At 37.8% G+C, this 14,656-nt stretch overlaps 1 protein-coding gene across 1 annotated transcript; it reads left to right on the top strand.

Moving 5' to 3' along the window:
• The first annotated feature begins 1,690 nt into the window (after positions 1 to 1,690).
• On the top strand, positions 1,691 to 2,653 carry LOC118858593 (vomeronasal type-1 receptor 1-like). The gene has a single exon (XM_036769166.1). It carries the CDS (start codon positions 1,691 to 1,693, stop codon positions 2,651 to 2,653), a length of 963 nt encoding a protein of 320 aa, XP_036625061.1.
• The last annotated feature ends 12,003 nt before the right edge of the window (positions 2,654 to 14,656 follow it).

Here is a 14,656-nt window from a genome sequence, read left to right as displayed (position 1 = left end):
CCTACATATCCTATCTTTTCTGTCATTGCCAGCTTTTGGGGGTGGGCTTTCATCATCTCATAGCTTCACTATTTCAATAGCTTCTCAGCTTCAGTCCATGCTCTAATTAATTGTCAAAATAAACTTTCAAAGTACAGATCTGACCATGTCATCTTACTCTCCCCTACTCCATAAAACCTACTGGCTTTCTATCACAAGGGCATTTAGTGCTCTTTATAAAGAATCTCATTTTACCTGTCCGAGAGTCTTAAAACTTATACTTAACTTCCCCAGGCACTCTCTAGTCCAGTGACATTGGCCCTCTTGCTGTTTCTTGAATAACACATTGAAATTTCTAACTCTTGGCCTTATCTGATATATGGCTTGCTTGCACATTGTTTTTAACATATTGTTTCCAATTAGATTCTGAAGTTCTTGAGAGCAAGGACAAGATTCTGACATTTTTTTTTGTCCCCAACACTTAGCACATTGTCACACTGTAGGCATTTGAAAAGGTTTATTGACACACTAACAAAAGTTAACAAGGTGATTTCACAAGTTCTGTTATTCTACTGACCACTTGACACAATCAAGAATTTGAGAAATCTGCAAGGAATTAGCATCATTACAGGACTTTTTACAAATGTTGACTGGTAGTATGAAAATCAAATACAAATGTGAGATGTATGCAAAATACCAACATAGGGAGAAATTTTTGTAGATTAATAAGAAAATACCGATCAACACAATCCTTTGGTCCTGAACTTTTGCAAAACAGAGTCAGGAAATGATGTAGAATAGGCCAGTTACTCTATACATATAATTTAAGTGAAATAAAATAGATCACAATAAATAAAATCTATCTTGTTCTGTGGAGTCTGATAAACCCTCCTATTTGATTCAGTACCACTATAACTACCTTGCTCAACTTCTTCAAGAGAAAAATAGAATGATACAGATACAGTGAATACCACTTCAAACAAGTTACTGACATTAAATGATTTCAGGAGAGTATGGTGAAAACAAAAATCCAGGTTACAGCATTCCACATAGCAAATAATTATCTGACCACTGTGAAGATCAAAAGGATAGACTATTCAAGATGAGGAGAGACTCAAGTAGAGAAATAGAGAAACAATCATGAGCAAAGTGAAAGTCTTTTAGAGAGGAAAATCCAGTAACATTTTTTTTTTCTGTGGTGAGCTCCATGTGTTGTGAAATTTGGAAGCTATTACTGCAGTGGCCTTTTATGTGTGTTTTCATCAAGAAAATCTTTCATCTAATTTCAACTCTAAAGTAAGTATTCTGCTCTTATTTGATGAATCCAGGAAGTCCAATGGGTATGCAACGTCCTTTCCTGGAAATAAAAGAAAAGTAGGACAGTGTATTGTAAAAACCATTTTACTACTCTTCTTTTCTGGTGAGAGTTGTCAATTCACTTCATTACCCCACACCTCAACTACAAAGCAATAGGATTAGAGTACATGATCACTGTGGAAATGTCCAATTCTAGATATATGATCCTACGAACTTTTAACATAGGATACCATTGATTATTAATGTGTAACCAGCTGGAAGAAATAGGACATTATTGCAATGTTTGTGAACATCATGCAACTCCATCACTTTAGTGTTCAGATTATGTACTGCTTCCTTTTTTTAGGCTCTTCCATTAATTGTGGCATCACATCTACTGAATCTCTGAAGACAAATGGTATCTAGTGAGCTGATCTTTGGTGTGGCATTCTTCTTTCAGTGTGCCATTGGTCTTGTAGGCAATTCACTGCTGCTCATGCTCTATATTTGTATCTCCTTCAAAAAGCCTCAACAGAAGAAGTCCATGGATTTGATTCTTGCTCATTTGACTTTGGCCAATATGGTAACACTTTTCACCAGAGGCATCCCAGAAATCCTGTTTTGTTTTGGGATGAGATATTTTTTAGATGATTTATGGTGTAAGGCACTCATGTACATTTACAGAATTTCCCGGGGACTTTCTGTCTGCACAACAAGTCTTCTGAGTATGTTCCAGGCTCTCGTCATCAGTCCCCACAACTCTATGTGGGCAAGTATCAAAGTCAGAGCCCCTAAATATATTTTACATTATTTCCTCTTTTTTTGGGTCACCAACGCACTGATCTACATTAGAGTCATTGAACTCACTGAAGCAATCAAAAATGACACAATTTCTACCTATCGTTACGCCTCACATATTTTCGTAGTAAAATCAAACGAAGGTGATGGTCAGCTTACTGCTGCATTTATGTTTGGTATGACTCTTCATGACCTTATCTTTCACTTCCTTATGGGCTTGTCCAGTACCCACATGGTGCTTCTCCTCTATAGACATAGCAAGCAAGTGAAGCATATTTATAGCAATAGTCATTCCCCTAGATCCTTCCCTGAGGTCAAGGCCACACAGACCATCCTCTTGCTTGTAACCTGTTTTGTTTTATTCTATTGGCTCAACAACTGCATCACCTTATATGAAACTTTTCATATTGAAAAAGACGTTAAGTTGGAAACCATTGCCACCTTTTTTGGTGGATGTTATCCTGCCCTCTGTCCCTTATTGCTTATTGGCAGTGAGAGTCGTATCCCAAAGTTTCATTGTATGCATGGAAAGGCAAAAAGACCTCATAAGGATTTTATGGATGGATTCGTCAGTCCATGAATTTAATTTCCCCTCCATGAATTTCTATGTCCCATTGCTGGAAAGAATGTATAATTCAACAATCAGGAATTTTAAAAAAATGCCACACAAAAATTTAGCATCTTATTATAAAATTTGAAAGGAAATTTCTTTCTCTTGCACCCTTCAGTTTTAGAAAGATCAGGAGGAAGACTCAGGCCCTTTTCCATATCCTCATATTAGATAATTGTTTTATCTTGGGTAAGTCATAATACCATTACTGACCATAGTAGGCTTCTTTGTGATATGAAAGATTTGGATGAAATGTATAATGTCACTTCCATGGAGGCTACATGAATATTGTATTAAGAACACTGGGATTAATGTCATCAGTACTGGGTTTGTTTGCTTGCTCTCGTGAATATCACTAATAATAAGGTTTAAATATCTTCGTAAATGCCAGACACTGAGGTAAGTGAAAAGGATAAAAAGACAAAAATATCATTCAATACCTTAAGCAGAGACAACATTTAAACAGCTATTGAATTATATAAAATAAATATTCAATGTAAATAGGGGCAATGGCAAAAGGAAGATATTAGCAGCAGAGCAGACTTGGAATGGTCTCTTGCAGAGAGCATGGGATTGCAGTTAGCATAATGCCAAGCGGTGTGGGACTCTTCGCTGTTTTTTGTTTGAGTGCTTCTCAGCAGTTAGGCACTCAAGTACATGTGATGAGTCTTGACTTTCAAATGTAGTGGCAAGGAAAGTGGGACTTTTTGTTGTCATTTGTTCTGGAATGATTCTCAGTACTGAGGTAATCAAGTACCTTTGATTGAGCTTTGCCTTTGTTTCAATCAAGGGTCTTTGAATTTGGAGTCTTTGATGACCTGCTTAAATCACAGGAAGGCCTAGGTCACATAGGTTTGAGTCCCATGGTTGTGATGACCTCTCACCCTGCAAAGTGTATATATGATCTAGCTAAGGTTGGCATTTTGTTTTGCGGGCTCTCACTCACTGGAAGAGTGTTGTGTGATTTGACTAAATGAGACTCTGGGTAGCCATTGTTAAGGAGGCCCACAGCTTTGAAAAGCTCAGATGTTATATTTTCTCTTTCTGTTAACTGTTTATGTATTGATATAGTCAGACAAAAGCCTGTCTATTGATCTGTTTATATTTTCTCTGCTGGTAATCTCTGTTTGAATTTGCTTTGAAATTCAGGGTCCTGACTTTTTCCTCTGAACTAAGTGAATAATATATAGTATGCCTAATTAAAGTGAGATTGTTAACCCCTTAAAGTTGTTTTCCTTAGAAAAGCAGATCAAAGAACCTGTGCTAGCAGCCCTTCTGTGTGCTGGTGTTATCAGCCTTGCACAGCCACAGTAGCAAGGCAAGTAGCATTGTTGTTACACTGAGTCCCGAGGGAGGACAGAGTAGCAAGGAGGTAAAATTAAGAAGGGAGAGAATTCAAGGATCAGGGAAGAACCAGGGAAAAGGAACACACCTGGAAATGTAGTTTTTTGAGTGATACCTAGAGTGACTTGTCAGTACATAAGAGTAAAGGATTTTAAAAATCTGGAAAGAGGAAAGGTTTAGTTTTTTAAGAGCCTTGAACATCAATCAGAGGATTTTGTATCTGATCCTGAAGGGGATAGGGAGGCAATGGAGTTTACTGACTATATGGATTACATGATCAGACCTGGACTTTAGGAAGATATATTTGATAGCTGAGTGCATGATGGACTAGTATAGGGACAGACTTGGGATAAGGAGACCGAGCAGTAGTATACCCCAATATTACAGGCATGAGGTGATCCATACCTGCATCAGAGTGGCAGCTTTTCAGAGGGGAGAAGGGGAAATATTCAACGGATATTAAAATAAAAATTAAAGGATTTGGCAAAATGTCATATATGGGATGTGTGAGAGAGTGAAATAATAGGTAATATGGATAATATCTAATGCTGGCTTAAAAGGCAGGCTAACAGGGAGGATGGTGTTGTCCTCAATAGTAATAGAGAATAATAGAGGAAAATTTGGGAAGAAAGATAGTAAGTTCAGTTTTGGACATGTTGGGTGTAAGGTATCTATTCTGACACATAGTCCTCTCGTCCCTTCACAGAGCATCTCTTTTCAACCATAGGAACATTCATCAATAGCATCCCACTCTCATTACCAGAATGAGATCTCCCCTTTCCTTAACCCCTTCACATTTCCTTCCCCCACCTCCTCACTTACTCCTATGCAGGCTTCTTTATTCCTTAGAAATCATAGAAGTCATCCTCAATGCATTGCTAGCCCTTAACTTGAGCAGCGAGCATGACATATTCCCCTCTATCCTTCTCTTTTCCTACTCCCTTCCACATGTCCTCCTGTTTTATATTTTAGTCCCACAAAAACATTGATCCACTTGCAGGAGGGGTGTTGCCAGGTTCTGTCCACGATATCATAGGTCTGCCAATCTGTCGTAATCTAAAGTTGTTTCCACTTTCATCCCTGTCTCTTTTGTGTAAAGCTATAACGTAATCTCTTAACTCTTCTCTGCTGTCCCTCTGCTGCAGTTGCTATGCTTGGCTGCTACGTTTGTTCACCCCTCCTGTACATCTATTTTCTGTATTATGTGCTATTTGAGAGGCAAATAATCTCTTCAGGTCTGTGGTTTTTCATTAGAATATTTTTAATGCATTTTTATTATTGAAAATCCATTTTTTTTCTTTCATAGTGAAGCTCAGACTTGTAGAGTAGATTACTCTAGGTTCCATCCTGAGTTGCACTAGTATTTGGAACAGAATTTGGAACAGAGAATTGTTCCTTTTAGTCCATTCATTTTCCCTTCTTATTCCTCTTTCTGACAGATGCAGAATAGATGTTTGTTACTCAAATTTCCTTTCCTTTAGGGGCAGCTAGATGGCACAGTGAGCAGCACACAAGCCCTGAAGTCAGGAGGACCTGAATTCCAATCTGACCTCAGACACTTGACACATTTACTAGCTGTTTGACCTTGGGCAAGTGACTTAACCTCAATTGCCGTGTCTTCCCCCCTCCAAAAAATAAAAATTAAATAAAATCCTTTCTTTGGTATTTGAAAGTCTTTATGCTAGTTGCTTACAAAACTTGTTTCCCAACTGAATTGTTAAATTTAACCACTCTTGTTCTTGGTGTTTCCAGCCCCCCTCCCCCATTTCCTATTTTTCCTGGAGGTTATCTCTGGGCACTTTCCTGTGTTCTGAAGTTTCAGGCTGCTTTCTTGTATTATTTCTTTGTGGTGTTCCGGTTTTTTGACTTCTCATTTTCTTTTGGGATCCCTGTAATTCTTAGGTTGACTCTATTCATCTTGTCTTCAAAATCAATGTTTTGATCAAGTACTGATATTGTTTTATTTCGATGTTACAGTTTTTGATTGAATTTTCCAGATTCTTTCACTTCTGTGTATTTGCATTCAAATCAATTGCCTTCTCTTTCCTATCCTTGAAAGAAAAGTTTCTATTATAGATTGAAATGTTTCTCTTCTGCCAATTATTTCTGTTCTGCAGTTTGTGAATTCTTTTCTCAAAATTCTTATTTCTCTTTTAAACAGGAACAGTATTTTGTAGTTTCACCTCATCAAATGCTGAATCATTTCCTTTTGATTCATAGTATTTGTTTTATGGCTGCATTCATTTATTAGATCATACATTCTTTTCCTATTGTCTTCCCTGGTGGTTTATCTAATTCTACGCAAGGTCTTTGACTTTTCTTGCACATGAGACTTTTTATACTTCCTTATTTTCTCATATTGCCCATTTCTGATTTCTTTCTTTGTGTGTCTTTCTCCCTCCATGATTTTCCTGGGGATTGAATCTCAGAGTGTCTTGGCCTTCTCTCACACTGGGTTAGTAGTTCATCAGCTTGGGTTTCTGCCCCAACTGACCTTCATGAGTAAAGAACTGGCCACACCTAGATCCTGGCTCTTTCCCTCAGGTTTAGTAGAGTGCCACCTAATCACTCCTTCCCTTCTATTCCAGGTGATGTCTTTCTCCTTTCACTCAGTTTTCTACTTTATCAGTGGTGCCATACTTGGTGTTTATGCAGCCTGGATATATGTTTGTCTTTTAGAGTGTGGCTATCTTGGCAGTGGGTTAGATTGGGGTATGGGTTTGAGCTCTATTGCAAGCTAAGACCCATGTCCTGTCCCTTTCTTTCTGTTCCTTGGCTCTCTGTCACAGCATGAAATGCAGCTGCCTTGCTGTCTCTTGAAACCTCAACGAAATTCTGCTATTTGGAGCTTGGACCTCAATGGCACTGGAAAGAGGGAGAAAGGGCCAGGGTATGGGGTTGCATTTTATTACAAGCTGATGACTTGGGTGGCTAGTATAGCTTTACTGCCAGTAACCTGGTGAGTGGTGGAAGATGGGTTGCTAAGTTACAATAATTTAGGCATTAGTTAGTGGAGTTTTTTTTAACCTTCTTTTGAACTCCTGGTGTCTTAGGCCGTAAAGACAGTTGAAGCTCCTTTATCTTTGGTGCATAATTTCTGTTTTACAGAAGTTTCAAAAGTTATGATGATGAGAGAAAATACCTAGTTTTCTATCTTGTTGACCACCTGACCAAGAATTCTCTCAAATCTTCTGCACATTCTTATTTTATTATTTTTAATTATAAATTAATTTTTTTAATGCAACATTCACTTCTATATGATTTTGAGTTATTAATTTTCTACCCCACCTCCTACCTCCCCTCCCCAAGATGACATAAAAATCAGACGTGGGCTATTGTAAAGGCAATCAGTGAATGGGAAGCAGCGAAAGCAGAGGAGATGGCAGCAGGCCCTGCAAAAAAGCAGGACTGACCCTCATGGAGACTGGAGAGTGCTGAGCAGGGGCTTGAGGCCAGTGGGTGGTCTTCTTGCTGGAGGGCCCTGGCATTGGGGAGGGGGGGAAGCACCGGTATGGCTTGGCTTGCTGCCAGAATGTTTTTTCTGTGTCCTCCTGTTCACTATTGTGAGATGGGCATATGGGTTTTGGAATTGGGGACACTGGTCCATGGGTCTGCTACTTTTTTTTTATAACTTCGCATTGAATTAATTTATACATTAGTCAAGTTGTGGAGAAGAATTATGACCAATGGAATGAATCATGAGAAAGAAGAGACAGAACCAAAAAAACCCCCAAAAACAAAAACAAAAGAGAAGAAAAAAGGCAAGCATGTAGTGTGCCTCAATCTGCATTCAAACTTCACAGTTCTTTCTCTGGATGAAGATAGCATTCTCCATCGTGAGTCCCCTGGAATTGTCCTTGCACCTTGCGTTGCTGAGAAGAGCGAAGTCTGTCAGAGTTGGTCTTCACGGAATCCATATATCTGTGGTTGTGTACAATGTTCTCCTGGCTCTGCTCCGCTCACTCAGCATTATGTCATGTAGGTTTTTCCAGGTTGTTACAAAGTCTGTATCATCTCCATTTCTTATGGCACAATAGTATTCCATCACCTTCATATACCACAGCTTGTTCAGCCATTCCCCAATTGATGGGCATCCCTTTGATTTCCAATTCTTCGCTACCACAAAGAGAGCCGCTATAAATATCTTTGTACATATGGGTCCCTTTCCCTCTTGTGTGATTTCTTTGGGATACAACCCTAGAAGTGGTATTGCTGGGTCAAAGGGTATGAACATTCCTATGGCTCTTTGGGCGTAGTTCCAAATTACTCTCCAAAATGGCTGGATCATCTCACAACTCCACCAGCAATGTAACAATGTTCCAATTTTCCCACATCCTCTCCAGCATTTATCATCCTGCTGCTTTGTTATTTTAGCCAGTCTGACAGGAGAGATGTGTTATCTAAGAGTTGTTTTGATTTGCATTTCTCTAATCGGTAGTGATCCAGAGCATTTTTTTCATATGCCTATAGATAGCTTTAATTTGTTCCTCTGAAAACTGCCTGTTCAAATCCTTTGACCGTTTCTCAGTTGGGGAATGGCTTGTATTCCTGTATATTTGGCTCAGTTCCCTGTATATTTTAGAAATGAGGCCTTTATCAGAGAAACTAGCTGCAAAGATTTTCTCCCAATGTTCTGTTTCCCTCCTAATTTTTGTTGCATTGGCTTTTTTTGTACAAAAACATTTCAATTTAACATAATCAAAATTATCCATTTTGCATTTTGTAATGCTCTCTATCTCTTTTTGGGCCATGAATTCTTTTCTTTTCCATAAATCTGATAAGTAAACTATTCCTTGCTCTCCCAAATTACTTATAGTATCAGCTTTTACTCCTAGATCATGAACCCATTTTGACTTTATTTTGGTATGTGGTGTAAAATATTGGTCTATGGCCAGTTTTTGCACTACCATTTTCCAATTTTCCCAGCAGTTTTTGTGAAATAGTGAATTCCTAGCCCAGAAGCTGGCCTCTTTGGGTTTATCAAAGAGTAGATTGCTATAGATGTTGACTTCTCCATCTTGTGTACCTATCCTATTCCACTGATCCACACCCTTGTTTCTTAGCCAGTACTGGGTAGTTTTGATGACTGCTGCTCTGTAGTACAGTTTAATATCTGGTATGGCTAGGCCACCTTCTCTAGCATTTCTTTTCATTAATAACCTAGATATTCTAGACCTCTTGTTTTTCCAGATGAATTTTGTTATTATTTTGTTATTATTTTGTCCAGCTCAGTAAAATAATTTTTTGGTAGTTCGATTGGAATGGCACTGAATAGATAGATTAATTTAGGTAAAATTGTTGTTTTTATTATATTAGCTCAGCCTAACCATGAGCAACTGATATTTTCCCATTTATTTAGATCTGCCTTTATTCGCGTGAAAAGTGTGTCATAGTTATGTTCATATAGGCCCTGGGTTTGTCTTGGCAAATAGACTCCCAAATATTTTATAGTGCCTACAGTAACTTTGAATGGAATTTCTCTTTCTATCTCTTGCTGTTGGGCTTTGTCAGTAATGTGTAGGAATGCTGAGGATTTATTTGGGTTTATTTTATATCGTGCAACTTTGCTAAAGTTGTTTATTATTTCAAGTAGTTTTTTACTTGATTCTCTAGGATTCTCTAAATAAATCATCATATCATCTGTAAAGAGAGATAATTTAGTTTCTTCTTTTCCTATTCTAATTCCTTCAATTTCTTTTTCTTCTCTTATTGCTACAGCTAACGTTTCTAGTACCAAATTGAATAATAGGGGTGATAATGGACATCCTTGTTTCACCCCTGATCTTATTGGGAATGCATCTAGTTTATCCCCATTACAAATAATGCTTGTCGATGGTTTTAGGTAGATGCTATTTACAATTTTGAGGAAGGTTCCATTTATTCCTATGCTTTCCAGTGTTTTTAATAGGAATGGGTGTTGTACTTTGTCAAAGGCTTTTTCTGCGTTTATTGAGATGATCATATGGTTTCTGCTAGTTTTGTTGTTGATATGGTCAATTATGCTAATAGTTTTCCTAATATTGAACCAGCCTTGCATTCCTGGAATAAATCCTACCTGGTCATAGTGTATTATTCTCGTGATGAGTTGCTGCAATCTTTTTGCTAATATTTTATTTAAAATTTTTGCATCAATATTCATTAGAGAAATTGGTCTATAATTTTCTTTCTCTGTTTTGACTCTACCTGGTTTGGGTATTAGTACCATATTTGTGTCATAAAAAGAATTTGGTAGGACTCCTTCTTCACCTATTTTCCCAAATAGTTTACAAAGTATTGGAATTAGTTGTTCTTTAAATGTTTGATAGAATTCACATGTAAAACCATCTGGCCCTGGAGATTTTTTCCTAGGTAGTTCATTGATGGCATGCTCAATTTCTTTTTCTGAGATGGGGTTATTTAGAAATTTTACTTCCTTTTCTGTTAACTTGGGCAGTTTATGTTTTTGTTGATATTCATCCATATCTCTAAGGTTGTCAAATTTATGGGCATACAGTTGGGCAAAATAATTCTTAATTATTGTTTTGATTTCCTCTTCATTAGAGGTGAGCTCACCCTTTTCATTTTTGATTTTCTTCTTTTTTTTAAATCAAATTGGCCAAAAGTTTATCAATTTTATTGGTTTTTTCATAAAACCAGCTCTTTGTTTTATTTATTAAGTCAATAGTTTTCTTGGTTTCAATTTTATTAATCTCTCCTTTGATTTTCAGTATTTCTAATTTGGTATTTAATTGGGGGTTTTCAATTTGCTCTTTTTCTAGCTTTTTCAGCTGTATGCCCAGATCATTGATCTCCTTTTTCTGTATTTTATTCATGTAAGCATTTAGGGATATAAAACTTCCCTAAGAACTGCTTTTGCTGCATCCCATAAGTTTTGGTATGTTGTTTCATTATTGTCATTCTCTTCAATGAAGTTATTAATTGTTTCTCTGATTTATTCTTTGGCCCACTCATTCTTTAGAATTAGATTATTTAGTTTCCAATTAGTTTTTAGCTTATTTTTTTCATGGTTCTTTATTAAAAATGATTCTTATTGCATCATGATCTGAAAAGGATCCTTTGCCCTTCAGAATATCATATTCCAATTTCTCCTGTCTTTTAATGTGGAAGCTGAGAGATCCTGCGTGATCCTTACTGTGGTTCCACGATATGTGAATTTCTTCTTTTTGGCTGCTTGCAGTATTTTCTCCTTGAGTTTATAATTCTGAAATTTGGCTATAATATTTCTTGGTGTTTTCAGTTTGGGATCTCTTTCAGGGCATGATCGGTGAATTCTTTCAATCACTATTTTGCCCTCAGGTTCTAGGACCTCTGGGCAGTTGTCTTCGATAATTTCTTCGAAGATACTGTCAAGGCTCCTTTTTTCATCGTGGATTTCCGGTAGGCCAATAACTCTTAAATTGTCTCTCCTGGATCTATTTTCCAGGTCAGTTGTTTTCCCAATCAGGTATTTCACATTTCTTTCTATTTTTTCATTCTTAACATTTTGCTTTACTACTTCTTGGTGCCTCATAGATTCATTAGCTTCCACTTGCTCAACTCCAATTTTTAATGAGTTAGTGTTTTCATTTTGCTTTTGAGTCTCCTTTTCCAGTTGGTTGATTTTACCTCTCAGGGTGTCATTTTCTCTCTTTAAATTCTGTATCTCCACAGCCATTTCACCAATCTTATTCTTTAGGGACTTGATTTCGTCTTCTTTTAGCTCCCTAATTTGGTTTTTAAAATCCTCCTTTAGCTCTTCCAGCAATGCTTTTTGGGCTGGAGACCAGTTCACATTACCTTCTGAGGTATCAGACACATCTATAGTGTCATTGCTGACCCCTTCCATATTGGTATTTTGATCCTGTCTGTCTCCATAAAAAGAATCTATTGTCCTCAGTTTTTTTGTGTTCTTCTTCATGTTTGTTGTTTTGCCTTTTCCTGGCTTTACAACAAATATCTGCCTATGAGGCTCAGGGCTCTCTGTCCCAGCTTTCTTATTCTGGGGATTGTGAGTCTAGAATTATAGCCTTCAGTTTCCTGAGGTGTGGGGGAGGGGTCTGGCTCCCTGGCGTCTCACTCCCTATGGGTGCTCTCCATCACTTGCTTTTCATCAATGGTCTCAGCTGTTTGTTGTTTGAGCTGATGTCTGGCACTTCCCCTGGTGGAGCAAGATTATGTCTGGGCTCCTGGTGTTGACCCCTGCCGACTCTGCCCCTCTGGGACTGATGAACTTCTACTATTTGTCCACTGAAGCCACACTTCTTTCTCCTCTGTTCCAGCTTTCTTTTTTTTTTCCTGAGGAATTCTCTGGGTGAGGGGGCGAGGGATTAGAGTCATTTACCTGGACATTATGTCTCCCGGTACTTCAAGAACCCGAGTTTCTGGGCTGTAAGCATCAGGAGTTGGTGTTTTCCTGGCCGGTGGCATTGCGCTGCCTCTCCTCGCTTCCACAGACTGTCGTCCTGCGTTGGGAGGCCTGGGGATCTCCGCCGGTTTCGGGTGTCCAGCTTTCTCTCAGCCTGTCTCCCACGTGGATTTCCTGGCTCAGGTCTGCTACTTTTCAGTTTCAATAAATGCTTCATCTCTTCTGCCTTCTACTCAGAGAATTCCTTATATTCTGTGATACTGGACCATTCAGGCATATTCATTGTTATCTTTGAAGTCATGAATTCCGCATTACTGATATAGCAATACACATACAATCACATTATATATACATATATTTGTACATACATATATTTCCAAATTTGTCATATTTTAAAGATGAATTAGAATTGAAGGGGAAACCACGAGAAAGAAGAAGCAGACAAGCAATAAAGAGAAAATAAAATACTTCAATCTGCATTCAGATTCCATATCTGTTTCTTTGGATATGGATAGCATTTTTCTTCATGAGTCTTTTGGAATTGTATTAGATCCTTGTGTTGCTGAGATGAGTTAGGTTTATCAAAAGTTGGTCATTGTGCAATGTTACTGTTGCTGTTAATGTAGGTTTTTCTCAAGTCCATCTGCTCATCATTTCTTATGTAACAGTTGTGTTCCATTACATTCATATACCACGACCTGTTCATCAGAACCTCAGAATTGCTTTGGTTTGTATTTCTCTAATCAATAGTGATTTAGAGCAATTTTCCATATGCCTATAGATAGTTTTAATTTCTTCACTTGAAAACTGCCTGTTCATATCTTTTGATCATCTATCAATTGGGGAATGACTTGGGTTCTTATAAATTTGACTCAGTTCTCTTAAAATGTTAGAAATGAGGCCTTTGTCAGGCTTCCTTTCTAATCTTGGTTGCGTTGACTTTGTTTGTGCAAGGCCTTTTTAATTTAATGTAACCAAAATTATCAATTTTGCTTTTTGTCATTTCATTTATTCTCTGCGTCTTCAGTGTACTCTTACTTCGTGGCACATAGTATATATTTAATAAGTGAATTTTGAACAATTCCTGCTATCTGCCTCTTTCTTATAGCGTCCTATTTTAAGCCTCAACTCAAATATCATATTCAACAATCTTTTTTTTTCTTTTTAAAATTTAATATATTTAGTTTTCAGCATTGATTTTCACAAGAGTTTGAATTTCGAATTTTCTCCCCATCTCTACCCTCCCCCTCACTCCAAGATGGCATATATTCTGGTTGCCCCATTCCCCAGTCAGCCCTCCCTTCTGTCACTCCACTCATATCCCATTCCCTTTTCCCTTACTTTCTTGTAGGACAAGATAAATTTCTATGCCCCATTGCCTGTGTATCTTATTTCCCAGTTACATGCAAAAACTTGTTTTTTTGAACATTTGTTTTTAAAACTTTGAGTTTCAAATTCTCTCCCCCCCTCCCTCCCCACCAACCCTCCCTATGAAGGCAAGCAAGTCAATATAGGCCACATGCATAACCTTGTATAAAACCCTTCCACAATACCCATGTTGTGAAACACCAACTATATTTTGCTCCTTCCTAATCTATCCCCCTTTATTTAATTTTCTCCCTTGATCCTTTCCCTTTTTGAAAGTTTTGTTTTTGATTAACTCCTCCCCCTATCTGCCCTCCCTTCTATCATCCCCGCCTTTTTTATCTTATTCCTCCTTCTTTCCTGTGGGGTAAGATACCCAACTGAGTGTGTATGGTATTCCCTCCTCAGGTCAAAACCCATGAGAGCAAGATTCACTCATTCCCCCTCACCTGACTTCTCTTCCCTTCCTACAGAACTGCTTTTTCTTGCCACTTTTATGAGAGATAATTTACCCCATTCTATCTCTCCTTTTCTCTCTCTCTCAATATATTCCTCTCTCATCCCTTAATTTGATTTTTTTTAGATATCATCCCTTCATATTCAACTCACCCTGTACCCTTTGTCTATGTGTGTGTGTGTGTGTGTGTGTATGTGTGTGTACGTATATATGTATATTCCCTTCAACTACCCTAATACTGAGGTCTCATGAATCATACATGTCATCTTTCTATGTAGGAATGTAAACAAAACAGTTCAACTTTAGTAAGTCCCTTGTAATTTCTCTTTCTTGTTTACCTTTTCATGCTTCTCTTGATTCTTGTGTTTGAAAGTCAAATTTCCTATTCCGCTCTGGTCTTTTCACTGAGAAAGCTTGAAAGTCCTCTATTTTTTGAAAATTCATATTTTGCCTTGGAGCATGA

Source organism: Trichosurus vulpecula, chromosome 7 (assembly GCF_011100635.1).
Source record: "Trichosurus vulpecula isolate mTriVul1 chromosome 7, mTriVul1.pri, whole genome shotgun sequence".
NCBI lineage: Eukaryota > Metazoa > Chordata > Mammalia > Diprotodontia > Phalangeridae > Trichosurus > Trichosurus vulpecula.
Note: the sequence above shows the minus strand (reverse complement) of the source record. Positions and strands in the feature narration are given on the sequence as shown.